At 37.0% G+C, this 15044-nt stretch overlaps 1 protein-coding gene across 1 annotated transcript; it reads left to right on the top strand.

Annotated features, from left to right (window-relative positions):
* Positions 1-11382, top strand: LOC128215839 (uncharacterized). Its single transcript, XM_052922450.1, has 5 exons — positions 1-1552; positions 1852-1985; positions 2537-2710; positions 3960-4145; positions 9201-11382. The coding sequence occupies exons 1-5, from the start codon at positions 48-50 to the stop codon at positions 9311-9313; spliced, it is 2112 nt and encodes a 703-aa protein (XP_052778410.1). The 5' UTR covers positions 1-47; the 3' UTR covers positions 9314-11382.
* The last annotated feature ends 3662 nt before the right edge of the window (positions 11383-15044 follow it).

Genomic DNA, 15044 nt, shown 5'->3' with positions numbered 1-15044 from the left:
TGCAGCTGCATGTTTACAATCTTTTACGGGGTTTTGCAGAAAAAAGGATGAACCCAACACTGTTAGGGATTCTGCTAATTATAACAGCAGCATTAAAATTTTCCAACGCACAAGTTGACGAACGCCCCGTTATCTTACCAGCCCCAGTTCGCGGCATTGATTGCATCTGTGACTACAATGCTAACCCTTGTCGCTGCAAGTTTGAAGTTGAACATCTTTTGACGATGATATACCAGGAGGGTGATGAGACATACCTTGTTAAACCGTATAAAGGAAAGTTGATGGCCAACAAAACCATTCTGAATGCAAGTCAGGCTGAACAAGTGATTACAGCAGACGGAGATGGTTCAAGACTAGTTATTGGAATCAACGGGAAGTTTCCTGGCCCGATGATTGATGCGTATGAGAATCAAGAAATAGAGATAACTGTTGTCAACCGATTCCATACGGACAGTGTAACGATTCATTTCCACGGTCTCCATCAAGTCGGACGGCCATCGATGGACGGAGTAGCTTTCGTCTCACAATGCCCCATTCTTCCCGGACAAACTTTTGTGTACAAGATCATAGCAAGTCCTCCTGGAACAAGTTATTATCACGCTCATATAGGAGACCAGAGAAGCATGGGCCTGTATGGGCCTTTTGTTATAAGGAAACCCCAAAGCGCTGATCAATTCTTTGGAGAAATTATCGTAACTCTCCAGGACTGGAACCATGATATGGATTCAGAAACAGCGTATCAACGAATGATTACCGAACAGTTTAACAGCGCAGGAAATAAGCTCCCTCCAACGTTTTCAGTAGACAATGCTAAATTTAGCAGGTTTGCATTTCATTCTGGTCTTGTAAATGGTAAAGGAAGGTATTGGTCAACAAACAAAAAACACAACAATGCGACTCTTGAAAGATTTATTGTTCGAAAAGGACAAAAGTTTAGGTACAGAATTATTGGCGCTCAAACACTATATCCAATGAGAGTGTTCATACAAGAACAAACTCTTTCACTTAGGACATCAGACTGTTATAATCTTAAGCCAATAGAAGTTCAGTCAATAATTGTACATCCGGGTGAACGGTTCGATTTCACGTTCAGTTTTGGGAGTGCTTCAAGAAAAGAATACCTTTTGGTTGCAGAAACTATTGAAACTCGCGATAGTCACAATAGCTACCATGCGGCTGAAGCGGTAATTGAAATTGAGGATTTTGATGAACCACGAAACGTTAACCCCGAGAACGACTACACAAAGACGGAAGTTTGCAGTGAAGTTGCAAAATGCGCTGTTTTTAATTGTCCATACGGAAGTCCGGGTACAAATTCTCAAAACTGCCTAAACTTTAACCACGTCACAAACACAGAGCCTAACAGGGATCCTTCTAGTATTATGAGCATTGACGAAGAATACTTCTTCAACTTTGCTTTTCCCGGGAGAGGCTATACACCAGGGTCAGTAAATGGTCGAGAATTTGTGTCCCCTGTATCTCCAGTTCTAACACAGCCTGGTTCACTGAAGACAAAATGCGGTGAAAAGGACTGTACCAATGACATCTGCAAGTAAGTTTCATTCATAAATAGTATTTCATGCATACTGTCGAGATTACTACAGAATGTCATGTTTAAATAATGTTCGCAATAATTCATAACCTCCGTCTAAAATTTCCAAATGACCATCTCATGATAAAAATGTGTAATTGTTAAGTATTCCATTTTGATTCGGTTAAAATGACAACAAAACTGACTGGTACAATTATATTTTTGTTTTCCCCTAAAGATAACTTATTAAAACATGTATTCAAATATATTGGTTTGAATTAATCAATCCGAGATTGAGTCATAAATATTTATTTTTTTAGGTGCACATATATTGTGGACCTACCAAAGGACAAGGTCATTCAGCTGATCTTTACTAACCTTGGCACTGGGTCGGGTTGGTCCCATCCTGTCCATTTACATGGTCACACTTTCTTTGTAATGAAAATGGGGTTCGGTAAGCACCTTTTGTTTTATCTATAGATTTACAAATAGCTGATATTGTTAGTTTTGCCGTGTGATTGCGGATTAACTGACTCTCATATCTCAATATTTAATAGAGGACACTTTATTGGTTCAGTGTACGATCATGGCATATTTCACGAATGGGATGGAGGTGAAATATATTGCGAACTTACACTGAAACAAATATTTTTTTTCTTTTCATAATAAGCCCTAAAAATACATAAATTGTGTAGTTTTTCATAAAAACGAACTCAATTATGTCCGGAAATTTTGTCGTTGAAATTATTTTCAAGCTCTGTGTGCGCTCATATATGAGTTGGAAATAAGAGTGCTTAAATTTAAAAACAGTGAAAAACTCAAATTGTTATTTTACTGTTTGAAAAATCTATAAAATCACCAGAAATCATAAAATAAATGTCCATCATACATATTTCTCAGAGTGCATCGAAATTTGCCTTCTTCTCATACATGAATTTAGACGACATTTCAACCTATTCAGCAATATGCTTATTAGCAAAGCACAATAAAAAACTCTGTTTATAGGTGCATACGATGAAACAAACGGGCGTCTCATAAACGACACTGCAGACATCATGTGTACAGATTTGAACAACTTTTGCACGGATATGCGATGGACCAATTCTTCTTGGACAGGTGGAAACATTCCTGACCTGAATAACGATCCTCCCCAAAAGGATACCATAGTTGTGCCGACCGGTAAGAGGATTGCTTTACTTGCAGATACAATGATCTAGCATATTTGACGCACATAATGATTATTCAGAATGAGATTGTCGTGAATGTTGTGTTAGTGGAAACCGCGGTTGCCTTGAGAAAGATAATCAAGAAAAAAGCAAATCGGTCATTTATATACATTTTATTTCTTTTATACTTTTTTACATTTGTTCAAATTGTCAATAAAAGATGAAAATCATTTAAAACAATTATTAGTGTGTGTTTGCCATTGGTTAAGCACATAAAACATTTTATAAGGCACAAGCATTTCTTTTAGGAAAGGCTTTTATCTGTCTGAATTCAATATTGATGCCAATTGTCACAGGTATCTGCAGGTTAAGAACGATTTTGGGTGTTGTTGTTTTATCAAGTAATCTTGCGAATGCTATTCGGAGTAAGTCAACGAAACACTGCCATTATTCACGTTCATAATCGGTGTAATAAAATATAAGGGTCCACAGATAATCTACTATACATGATAGTCAACAGGGGGTTCAACGTAATTTATTTTTGCGGAATTTTAAGTGAGGGCATGTGCAGTGTGGAACAAAATGGCGGATTCCTTTGGTGTTTTTTAAGGATATTTTGACCTGGTTAGTAGGATTATATTACTGTTGTCATAATATAAATACGCCTACACGGAGGCCATACGTTTTGAACCTGTGTTTTGAGAGGCCTTAAATAAAAAAAAATATTGAATGTATAAGCTGAAAGATGGTTTGTTTACAAAGTGAAAATAGGAAGTTGTTTGACTTAAAACAGTGTTTTTAGTCAAAATATACCGTTCTTGGACGACGAATTTTAGTAAAAGTTTTTTTTTAAGTTTTTGCATCTATTTCTTTACGAAGGCTTAACATTGGTACATTATGGCCATTTTTATGTTTAAACACATTAAACTCAATAAAAGTTTAGTTAAAACCTCTAAAAACAAACGGGCTTTCGGGTAAGCGTATTTATATTACGATAACAATGACATGAACTTACTTTCAAGGTCAAAATATCCTTCGAAAATACTAAAACACCCCCCAAAACCGCCATTTCGTTCCACACATGTCACTCATTTAAAACTCTGCCAAAATATACGTGGGACTCCCTGGTATATATTTTGACGTTGTACAGAAAGTGCCTCGTTCGGACTGCACGCATACTTTTGGCGCTTCTATGTTATTAAGAACGTTAAAAATATGCACTATTTTATACATAAACGCCATTAATTTGACATTTTCTTTAGGCGGTTACGTTGTTGTCCGCATAGTAACAAACAACCCTGGTATGTGGTTCCTCCATTGTCACATCGACCTCCACAACACTAATGGAATGGCCATGGTTATCAGTTCCGGACAAGGGTCGTATCCAAAAACTCCTGAAGGATTTCCGACATGTGGCAACTTTCTGAACGATGAAGAATCGGATGATGGTGAGACATACTCGTTATTATAGTAAACGGGCGGTTTTTCAAACGGGCACAAGTTTGAAAAACGCGTGTTTGTACTGTGAAATAAGCTGTTAATGTTGTTGATTCTTTTATGAGATTCAGAACATGTGAATGTATGCGGTGATTACATACAAAGGTGCACATACGTATTTATTTCATCGGCAGTTCATTGACAAAAAAACAACAACGGTGTTAAATTCTGAACCACTCAGTTTGAAACAGTGAGTTTATTGAGATATAAGTTCACTGTTTCACTCATTTGAGCTCGCTTTCTCTGTAAAAAAAGAACGAAAACGTAATCCGGTCCGGAAAAAAATGAATGAGGTTGTTTCTGTTTTAACGTCGTTTGGCGCGATTTTACAATTAAAAATCAATTATTTATTATTTTTGATGAATACTAAGCATTAGGTAAAGAGAAAAAAGCCTGTTTCAGTATAATATTACGACATATTTCACCTCGAACATCAACAACCAATATTTCACTCCATGGAAAGCCACTCATGAAATATAGCTTTTAGTGGTCTATCGGTGAAATATATTGCACTGTAACAAACAATTATCCTTTATATCAATACGCATTAAAGAAATAAATTTAAAGTATACATACATACCAAAGTTCTAACGCATCGCTTAGGGTTTTATTGATTGCGAAAAGACGTACACGGGTTTGCGAATTTATTTCATTGGCTAAAACAAATGTTGTTGTAACTTGAGGCCACAACCCATTTGTTCTCTTTGGCACATATTTGTAAATGTATGTATAATGTATTCAGGGGAGATAACTAAAAACAATGTATGATAGGAGTATGGTTCTTAAATAATACACTCTCTCTCTTATTGCCATTTATCTAAATTTTAGGTTTCATTTCAATCTATTTAGTATTTGCCAAGATATGGCCCGGAAAAGTACCCAGTTTTGAAATGGATCAGGTAAAGGGGAGATAACTAACAAATATGCAGGCATGATAATAGTTCGTGTGGATTGCTCTTTCTACCATTGCTATATAACTATATTTGAAGCGGCATTTCATTCCCTTTACAAAGTACATAGATATGGCCCGGACAAGCACCATTCATGAAACAATGGTTAAGATGAGATTAACTTGATTAATATGTATGGCAGTATTATGGTTTTTGAACGCTTCACTTTTTCTCGTTATATTCTATCCGTATACAATGTACCAAGTTTTATTTAATCCAATCTGTAGTTTTGAAGTTATACTCCGAACAAGGAAGTTATGACCCGGATCAATAGCACCAATTATAAAATAATGTTTCAGGGAAGATAATTGTAAACACATGCATGGTAGGAGTATGGTTCTTGTGCATTGCACTTCGCCTTATTGCCATCTGTCTAGTTACCAAATCTTATTTCCATCCCATTAGAAGTTTTGAAGTTATTCTCCGGCCAAGGGGCCCCTTTGTAGAGAATAAAAAAATTCCCGTTGTTAAATTTCATTTAATATCTTTTGGATATTTTATTTTTATGTCCCCGAAGGTGGGCATATTAAAATCGCACCGTCCGTCCGTCTGTCCGTCCGTCCGTCCGTCCGTTCGGCTCTGTAACTTTCCCTTGTATGGACAGATTTTAAAATGACTTGCCACATGTGTTCCACATACCAAGACGACGTATGGCGTGCAAGACTCGTGTCCCTACCTCGAAGGTCAAGGTCACACTTAGTGGTTATTCACAATGGAGTGCTGCATATAAGGACAAAGAGTATAGGTTTTCGTGTCCGGGCTGTAACTTTCTTTTGTATAGACAGATTTTGAATTAACTTGCCACATGTGTACCACATACCAAGACGACGTGTCGCGTGCAAGACCCGTGTCCCTGCCTCAAAGGTCAAGGTCACAGTTAGTGTTTATTCACAATGGAGTGCTGCATATAAGGACATAGTGTATAGGTTGTCGTGTCCGGGCTGTAACTTTCCCTTGTATAGACAGATTTTAAAATAACTTACCACATGTGTTCCATATATCAAGACGACGTGTCGCGTGCAAGACCCGTGTCCCTACCTCGAAGGTCAAGGTCACACTTAGTGTTTATTCACAATGGAGTGCTGCATATAAGGACATAGAGTATAGGTTGTCGTGTCCGGGCTGTAACTTTCCCTTGTATAGACAGATTTTAAAATAACTTGCTACATGTGTTCCACATACCAAGACGACGTGTCGCCTGCAAGACCCGTGTCCTTACCTCAAAGGTCAGGGTCACACTTAGAGTTTATTCACAATGGAGTGCTGCATATAAGGACATAGAGTATAGGTTGTCGTGTCCGGGCTGTAACTTTCCCTTGTATGGACAGATTTTAAAATAACTTGTCAAATGTGTTCCTCATACCAAGACGACGTATTGCGTGCAAAACCCATGTCCCTACCTTAACGGTCAAGGTCACACTTAGTGTTTATTCACAATGGAGTGCTGGATATAAAGACAGAGTATAGGTTGTCTTGTCCGACCTGGAACTTTCCCTTGTATGGACATATTTTAAAATAACTTGCCACATGTGTTCCACATACCAAGACGACATGGCGCGTGCAAGACCCGTGTCCCTACCTCAAAGGTCAAGGTAACTCTAAGTGTTTATTCACAATGGAGACTGCATATAAGGACATAGAGTATAGGTTGTCGTGTCAGGGCTTTAACTTTCTCTTGTATGGACAGATTTTAAAATAAATTGCCACATGTGTTCCACATACCAAGACGACGTGTCGCCTGCAAGATCCGTGTCCCTACCTCAAATGTCAAGGTCACACTTAGTGTTTATTCACAATGGAGTGCTGCATATAAGGAAATAGAGTATAGGTTGTCGTGTCCGGGCTGTAATTTCTCTTGTATGGACAGATTTTAAAATAACTTGCCAAATGTGTTCCACATACCAAGACGACGTGTCGCGTACAAGACTCGTGTCCCTACCTCAAAGGTCACGGTCACACCTAGTGTTTCTTCACAATGGAGTGCTGCATATAAGGACATATTCGAGTATAGGTTGTCGTGTCCGGGCGGTAACTTTCCCTTGTATGGACAGATTTTAAAATAACTTGCCACATGTGTTCCACATACCAAGACGACGTGACGCGTGCAAAACCCGTGTCCCTACCTCAAAGGTCAAGGTCACACTTAGTGTTTATTCACAATGGAGTGCTGCATATAAGGACATAGAGTATAGGTTGTCGGGTCTGAGCTGTAACTTTCCCTTGTATGGACAGATTTTAAAATAACTTGCCACATGTGTTCCACATACCAAGACGACGTGTCGCGTGCAAGAACCGTGTCCCTACCTCAAAGGTCAAGGTCACACTTAGTGGTTATTCACAATGGAGTGCTGCATATAAGGACATAGAGTATAGGTTGTCGTGTCCGGGCTGTAACTTTCTCTTGTATGGACAGATTTTAAAATAGCTTGCCAAATGTGTTCACATACCAAGACGACGTGTCGCGTGCAAGACCCGTGTCTCTACCTCAAAGGTCAAGGTCATACTTAGAGTTTATTCACAATGGAGTGCTGCATATAAGGACATATTCGAGTATAGGTTGTCGTGTCCGGGCTGTAACTTTCCCTTGTATGGACAGATTTTAAAATAACTTGCCAAATGTGTTCCACTTACCAAGACGACGTGTCGCGTGCAAGACCCGTGTCCCTACCTCAAAGGTCAAGGTCACACTTAGTGTTTATTCACAATGGAGTGCTGCATATAAGGACATAGAGTATAGGTTGTCGGATCCGAGCTGTAACTTTCCCTTGTATGGACATATTTTTAAATAACTTGCCACATGTGTTCCACATACCAAGACGACGTGTCGCGTGCAAGACCCGTGTCCCTGCCTCAAAGGTCAAGGTCACGCTTAGTGTTTATTCACAATGGAGTGCTGCATATAATGACATATAGTTTAGGTTGTCGTGTCAGGGCTGTAACTTTCCCTTGTATGGACAGATTTTAAAATCACTTGCTACATGTGTTCCACATACGAAGACAACGTGTCGTGTGCAAGACTCATGTCCCTACCTCTAAGGTGAAAGATACACTTAGTGTTTATTCACAAGGGAATTCTGAATATAAGGACATAACAGTGTAGGTTGTCAAGCATGGGTGGTATTTTTTATATTCAGAGGCAATTTAAAATAACTTGCCATATGTATTTGACACGTAAAGGCAAGATCAACTTTTTATGTAATGACCTTGTTCGTAGGTCAATGTCACATTCGGGGGCATTCGTCACATACTGTGACAGCTCTTGTTTAGTCCTACATGCATTGCAATTTGCAATATGCAATAACCTTTTTTTCACAGGCGCAATTCGAAACAACATATTTTAAGTAGGGATCTTAAATAAGATTGAAAGTAAAAGTAGCAGTTAAAAAAACGAAGTTCGTACATTTCTGCCAAATGGATGCATTTACCATCGATTTAGAATTTCGCGACCGTTTTATGTTTGTTTAAATGGTGTTTATATCTGGTCCCAAATTCTCGAACCTTTTTAAGTTCCTTATAACAGGATAAAACTAAGCTGACATTTTTTTTCTATAATTTGCGTAATATTTACTTCATTAAGTGTATTTAGACTTTAAATAGGAATCATCTTTATAATTATTACAATGAACAACTTTTCATTTATCAAAACCAATGTGAAAGCATGTATTATTGCTTATTGAGATAAGCTACTCCAGCCTGTTAAGCTTAAAAAGGATCAAGAAATTGGGGCCAGTCCTCTGAATATTCATAATTTTGAATAAAGAAATAAGATGAATATATAAATTCAAACTGCATTGAATGCTTTAGAACTTTGGCTGAGTGTACTGATATAGCACTTTCGATAAATATTAAGCGTATAGTTTCATTGAAGATGTCTAAAAAACAAACATACAATTCCACAAATAAACGTACATGTATTCGTATACATTGTAGTATTTCCTAAGGTATTTTGTTATATTAAAGACAATAAGTATATTGTGACAGTATGACTTCTTTTTCTTTTGTCACACGAATTTTGTTTAATCACATGACTATAATTTGATGTACCGTTTATTTCAGAAACGAGTACACCACTCCCTCTATGGTCTGTAGTAGTAATGGGTTCTCTCGGAGGTCTTTGCTTCATATTGATCATCTGTATCATAATATTATGGTATGCAGCAAGGAACTGAGTTTAAAATGCTGTGCAGGCCGATTTCGATGTGGGTTGGATGTATGCTACCTGGAATATGTTTTATGTTTAAGGTGCGTTTTTCGCGCCGCATATTTCCTACCTTTTTACTCATTTATAAACACACCAATTTCCTTACATATTACTTCAGAACCTTAATTTACACAGGGGAGTATCACGTGATCGCTATAGTACATCGGCCGAACAAGATGGCGAATAATTCGCCCGCTTCAACGTATAATTTCAGAAAAACAGACAACACGCGAGTAAACTGTATTACAATGCGGATACTCTGCGCCTGTTATACAGATCCTTCCGTAATATTCACCATCCGTAAATGCCGAAATTATAATTATAATAAGGATATAATGTGGAATTGTTTTATGTTTTACAATTTCATTACATTATTTCGAACATGCTTTTGAAGATATGCACAATACTGACTGATCTATTAATTTTCCGTACAGCGACTAATTATCTGCATTGTTTGTTTGTTTGTTTTTTAACAAGTTGTACTGTAAACGACAAACAGCAATATAACGAGCAGCTGCTTGATTTCCTATATCCTAATCAGATCTGTAACATATTATTTCTCTGACACTGCCTTTCATGGCAAAGATTGGATACATTGATGTTAACCATGTGGTGTCACAATTGGTGAAAATGATAATGTGTATCTATTACAAAATCATACGTGTTTAGCTTACTTGAGCACAAAGTGCTCAGCGTCAGCTATTATGATAGGGTATTTGTCCGTCGTCCGTCGTCGTCCGTCGTCATCATTTTTCTTCAAACAGCTTGTCCTCCTTAACAACTGGGGCAATTTTAACCAAACTTCATATCAATGTTCCTTTAGTAGTCCTCTTCCGGGTTCCTTCAATAAAAGTGTTTCCATGCAGAACTCTTGTTGCCATTGCAACCGAAATGAATAAATCGTCTGCTCAGAATATGCTGGCCCGTTTTTAAAATAACTTCACAGAAATGTTCCTTAAGTTACCATATATCAAGTGTCTTCATCCAACGTTGTTTCGTAAAAAGAACGGCCGCCAGTGGGTAAGGCTACTTTTCACTATATGTCTTTATGGAAAATTTTAAAAATCTTCTCTCAGAAACCAGTAGCCCATTTTGTTATTTATTTAAACATATTCTTTGATGTTATTTTCCTAACAGTGTAAAAAATGTTTGTATTATATTTATTCGTACGTTTTCAATAGCTGTTGTTATTCAATAAGTGCTAACGAAGGACTCGCGGATATTTTGTAATATTTACACCTCAGCTCGGCAATTGCGAATATTTTCAGATGAACGCAATATATTCGGATTTGTTCGGATCGCGAATCAATGCATAACAATATCCATGTAAAATTGAAAAAAGAATATCTTGTGATTTTTTGTATTGTGTTAGGAAGCTCCGAAAAAAACCTTAAATCAACATGATAGAAAGTGTTAATTTATAATATGTTAAATGAATTGTTTCAATTTTACGTTTGAGTTGAAGTGATTGATTTTTTCCACGCGTTATCGGACATAATGTGATTAACTGTTTCCGGTTACGGTCGGGTCGTTCTATGTACGGAATAGGTGATAAAAATTACTGTGAGTTTCTAACAATTCTTGAATGAAATAATGAACTATTGTTGTAAAAACAAGTAATGAATTGCGTGATTGATGTCATTATCGGGGCTATGAACGCAGTTGGGCTGGATAAAGTACGCATTAAAGCACACACTTAAACCAGCCCAACTGCGTTTTCCAACGACACACACTTAACCAGCCCAACTGCGTTCATACCCCGATATTAACATCAATCCCGCAAATCATTTCTTAAATCTTAAATATATGATGACTCTTGACATATCCTATATGTATGTTTATATAATATTGTGAAACAGTTTGTATGTCATATGATTAACCACTCTTCTTTGCACTGACCATGACCGAAGTCACATTGTACTAAATATGACACTGATAAATACATTGTTTGTATTTTATGTCCTATGTTTACAATTCCAGTTTTTATTTACCTTTACTGAGATGTGTTGTAGTGTTATAGTTAGAAGTGTACATACAATAAATCATTATCTTACTAGATGTTATTTGTTTCATATACAGAAAGAAATATACCTTTTTAATAATATAAATTGCTATTTAAAAATGCTAACGCACGATACTCGAAAAGAGGCTAGCCTGTACAGCAGACCAAATTCAATACACTATAATTATCTAATTACTAAAGAACTTCATCCAGTGATACATCGTCAACTATTCTATAGTGATGGCATACTAATAATATTGACAATTTGTCAATGTATATCTGCGCTCTATGACTTTGTCAATATATCAATCAAGTCTTTATAATTGTCCACTCACGTTCGATACTTTTGCAGATGTCCTTTATTGACAATATTATTTGGCCATGCATATAACATAACATAACAAATCGCTGACTTCTTATGTTTTCACTAAATTCGAAGAAACCCGTATTTGGTGAATGATGCATTTTGTATTTCTATCAATTGCGATATTTGAATGAGTGGAATACTGTGACCGCTTAAGGATAGACCTCTCGTCGAATGCTTAGCCAAAAACTGTGTATCTTTTTCAAAACATGGACAATACAAATAATTACATCTTCAGAAATTGAAGTTCCAAACCGCGTAGGGCCATTGAAATCGGATTATCCTCCAACTTAATTATGAAACACCAAATTCTTTGCCCAGGTAAGCCCGGTACAGTGGAAGGGATACGAGGCCATAGCCTCCTGGCAGACGCGTTAGTGAAGCCTACGTGGTTGTAGTCCTAGATTGTGTAAGAACTCTCACAAACGCTTTACATATATTTAAGCCGACATTCCAATAACTCTTATTACCAATTATCTGACCGTTTTAGATATAAATATTTAGGCTAAGATATTTCGTTTGGGGTTTTCCTCCGACTGATTTGAAGAGCCAAAAGAAATTATTCCTCATGTTCTTGAAAACATTCTCCAAAATTCTATTCGGACTATCCCAATAAGTCGAATGTTTAAATACGGACATGGCTACGTTAACAGACACATATAATAAATAACCATAACCTCTCAAACTTGTCTTCTAGACAACAGTGTGTGTATACCACGTAGTAAATTACGTCATATATGCTACGTCGGAAGGCTCTATTTTTCTTAAAATGAAGACTTAAATCAAAGATAACTTTTCTTTTACTACACCATTTTAAATAAAACAAAAGACCGTCTATGCCTCTTACAGAGCCCCGCCTTCGTTTCACTACCAGAGTTTGATAAGGTGATTAGTTTCTACAGACACTTCGACAAACTTGTCTCTAAAATAATATTTTGACAGTGCTCCGTCAGACGGCCGCATTGTGAAAAGGTTTGTCGAAGTGTTTTAAGAAACTCTTAATCAAACGCTGGTGAAAGACCGAAGGTGGGGTCCATTTGCGGCGTAGACTGCGATATGTTTCATCTTTAAATGGTGAAGAAATAGTGAAGTTATGTTTGTTAAAAGTGTTCATTCGAAGCAAACTGTTACCTTCTGACGTAGCATTTATGACCCAATTGATCACGTGGTATACACACACTTGACAAAATAGCTGTGAAAAACCTTCCAGTCGGCCATGCTAATCTGAGTTTACCTTTATAATCTGGTGTAGATACAATACTTAAACACCAACATCAACACCAAGAAGTTCACTTAAACTTTATGCTATAGATACACCAACTCACACACCAGCGCACTAACCAGAAAGTTTACTTATACCACCTGCTGTAGATACACCAACTCACACACCAGCGCACTAACCAAAAAGTTTACTTATACCACCTGCTGTAGATACACCAACTCACACACCAGCACACTAACCAAAAAGTTTACTTATACCATCTGCTGTAGATACACCAACACACACACAAGCACACTAACCAAAAAGTTTACTTATACCACCTGCTGTAGATACACCAACTCACACACCAGCGCACTAACCAGAAAGTTTACTTATACCACCTGCTGTAGATACACCAACTCACACACCAGCACACTAACCAAAAAGTTTACTTATACCACCTGCTGTAGATACACCAACTCAAAACTTCAATAATAGTATTCCGTAATGGTGGACCTCTCCGTTAAAAATGGTCATTTGGTGACACGCCCATTGACGTTTCTTTTTAGCTTGCTTTTGATAAACAAACGCTGGTAAAAGACCGAAAGCGGGGCTCCATAAGCGGCGTAGACTGCGATATGTTTCATGTTTCATGTGAAATAGGGAAGTTATGTTTGATAAAAATCTTCATTCGAAGCAAACTGTTGCCTTCTGACGTAGCATTTATGACCCAATTGATCACGTGGTATACACACACTTGACAAAATAGCTGTGAAAAACCTTCCAGTCGGCCATGCTAATCTGAGTTTACCTTTATAATCTGGTGTAGATACAATACTTAAACACCAACATCAACACCAAGAAGTTCACTTTAACTTTATGCTGTAGATACACCAACACACACACAAGCACACAAGTTTACTTATACCACCTGCTGTAGATACACCAACTCACACACCAGCGCACTAACCAAAAAGTTTACTTATACCACCTGCTGTAGATACACCAACTCAAAACTTCAATAAAAGTATTCCGTAACGGTGGACCTCTCCGTTAAAAATGGTCATTTGGTGACACGCCCATTGACGTTTTTTCCATAAATGGTGAATTCAGTTTTGTTTAATGGATCCGATATAAAGTGTGTGTGTGTGTGTGGGGGGGGGGGGGTTAAAATATTCTACCTTAGAAGAAAGTGTCAAATTCAATACTGTAATAGTTGTTTTAGGCGTGAATAAATCTGCCAATATTAACGTTGCTCTTAGGGAATATGGTCGCTTACCTCTTTTTCTAGACTATAAATGTAGACTTATAAATTATTGATGCAAATAAATCATTATATATATACCATGAAATATTATCTAATCTTAAATAGATGATATAGAGAGGCGAACTTGGGCTTCTGGCGTAAGGGAAACTTTGTTAAAATTTTGGTCTGGCTTCGTTTTGGCGATGTCAAGCTAATCAATGAAAAGTGTAAATTGCATGTTTTAGATAATTTTATAACGATTGGTACAGAAATATTAACGAATTTTCTAGATATCTGCATCATATTCTTTTCAATCTCTCCTCGTTGAATACTATTTACTTGCAAATTAGGTTTGCAAAAGTCAGATGTTCGGTGACGAATTTGGTACAGAGACTGATAGACATCTAAGAATCGCTTTGTGATTTATGTTCTATAATGATATTGTTGTAGCTGAAGAAGAAACCATGTTTTTAATGCAATGAATTTGATATAATACGATGTTTTTATTCAGACAATATTACAATTACAAATTCATTTGAAAAAAGTATCTTAAAGCAAATAGTCGCGTTAAAGATATAATAAATTGTTAACATACATCATTTCATGCACGCATTTATGCACAATAACTAAACGTGTATAGGTCTGCAAAAGATAAGTTAAGATAGTCATGAGAAGACGATTGCTATTTTTGTATGACAGTGATGTATGTATGTTTTGTATTATGGGCCGGTGGCCGTAATTTACTATATAAACATGATTTGATTTGATACAAAAATAACGCCCAATAAGTTCACTTATACGTCCAAGTATAGACACACAAACTTACATCCCGACCAACATATGTGTATCTTTTCCGCCTGCTATAGATACACCAACTAAGACACAA

Source organism: Mya arenaria, chromosome 14, assembly GCF_026914265.1.
Source record: "Mya arenaria isolate MELC-2E11 chromosome 14, ASM2691426v1".
NCBI classification, from domain to species: domain Eukaryota; kingdom Metazoa; phylum Mollusca; class Bivalvia; order Myida; family Myidae; genus Mya; species Mya arenaria.
This window is presented reverse-complemented; position numbering and strand designations above follow the sequence as displayed.

What these genes read in the sequence shown, in the direction of transcription:
- LOC128215839 (XM_052922450.1), top strand. Translation starts at nt 48, where the DNA reads ATGAACCCAACACTGTTAGGGATTCTGCTAATTATAACAGCAGCATTA. An exon ending in TGTACCAATGACATCTGCAA is followed by an intron (nt 1,553 to 1,851) that starts GTAAGTTTCATT and finishes TTATTTTTTTAG; the next exon opens with GTGCACATATATTGTGGACC. An exon ending in TACCATAGTTGTGCCGACCG is followed by an intron (nt 2,711 to 3,959) that starts GTAAGAGGATTG and finishes CATTTTCTTTAG; the next exon opens with GCGGTTACGTTGTTGTCCGC.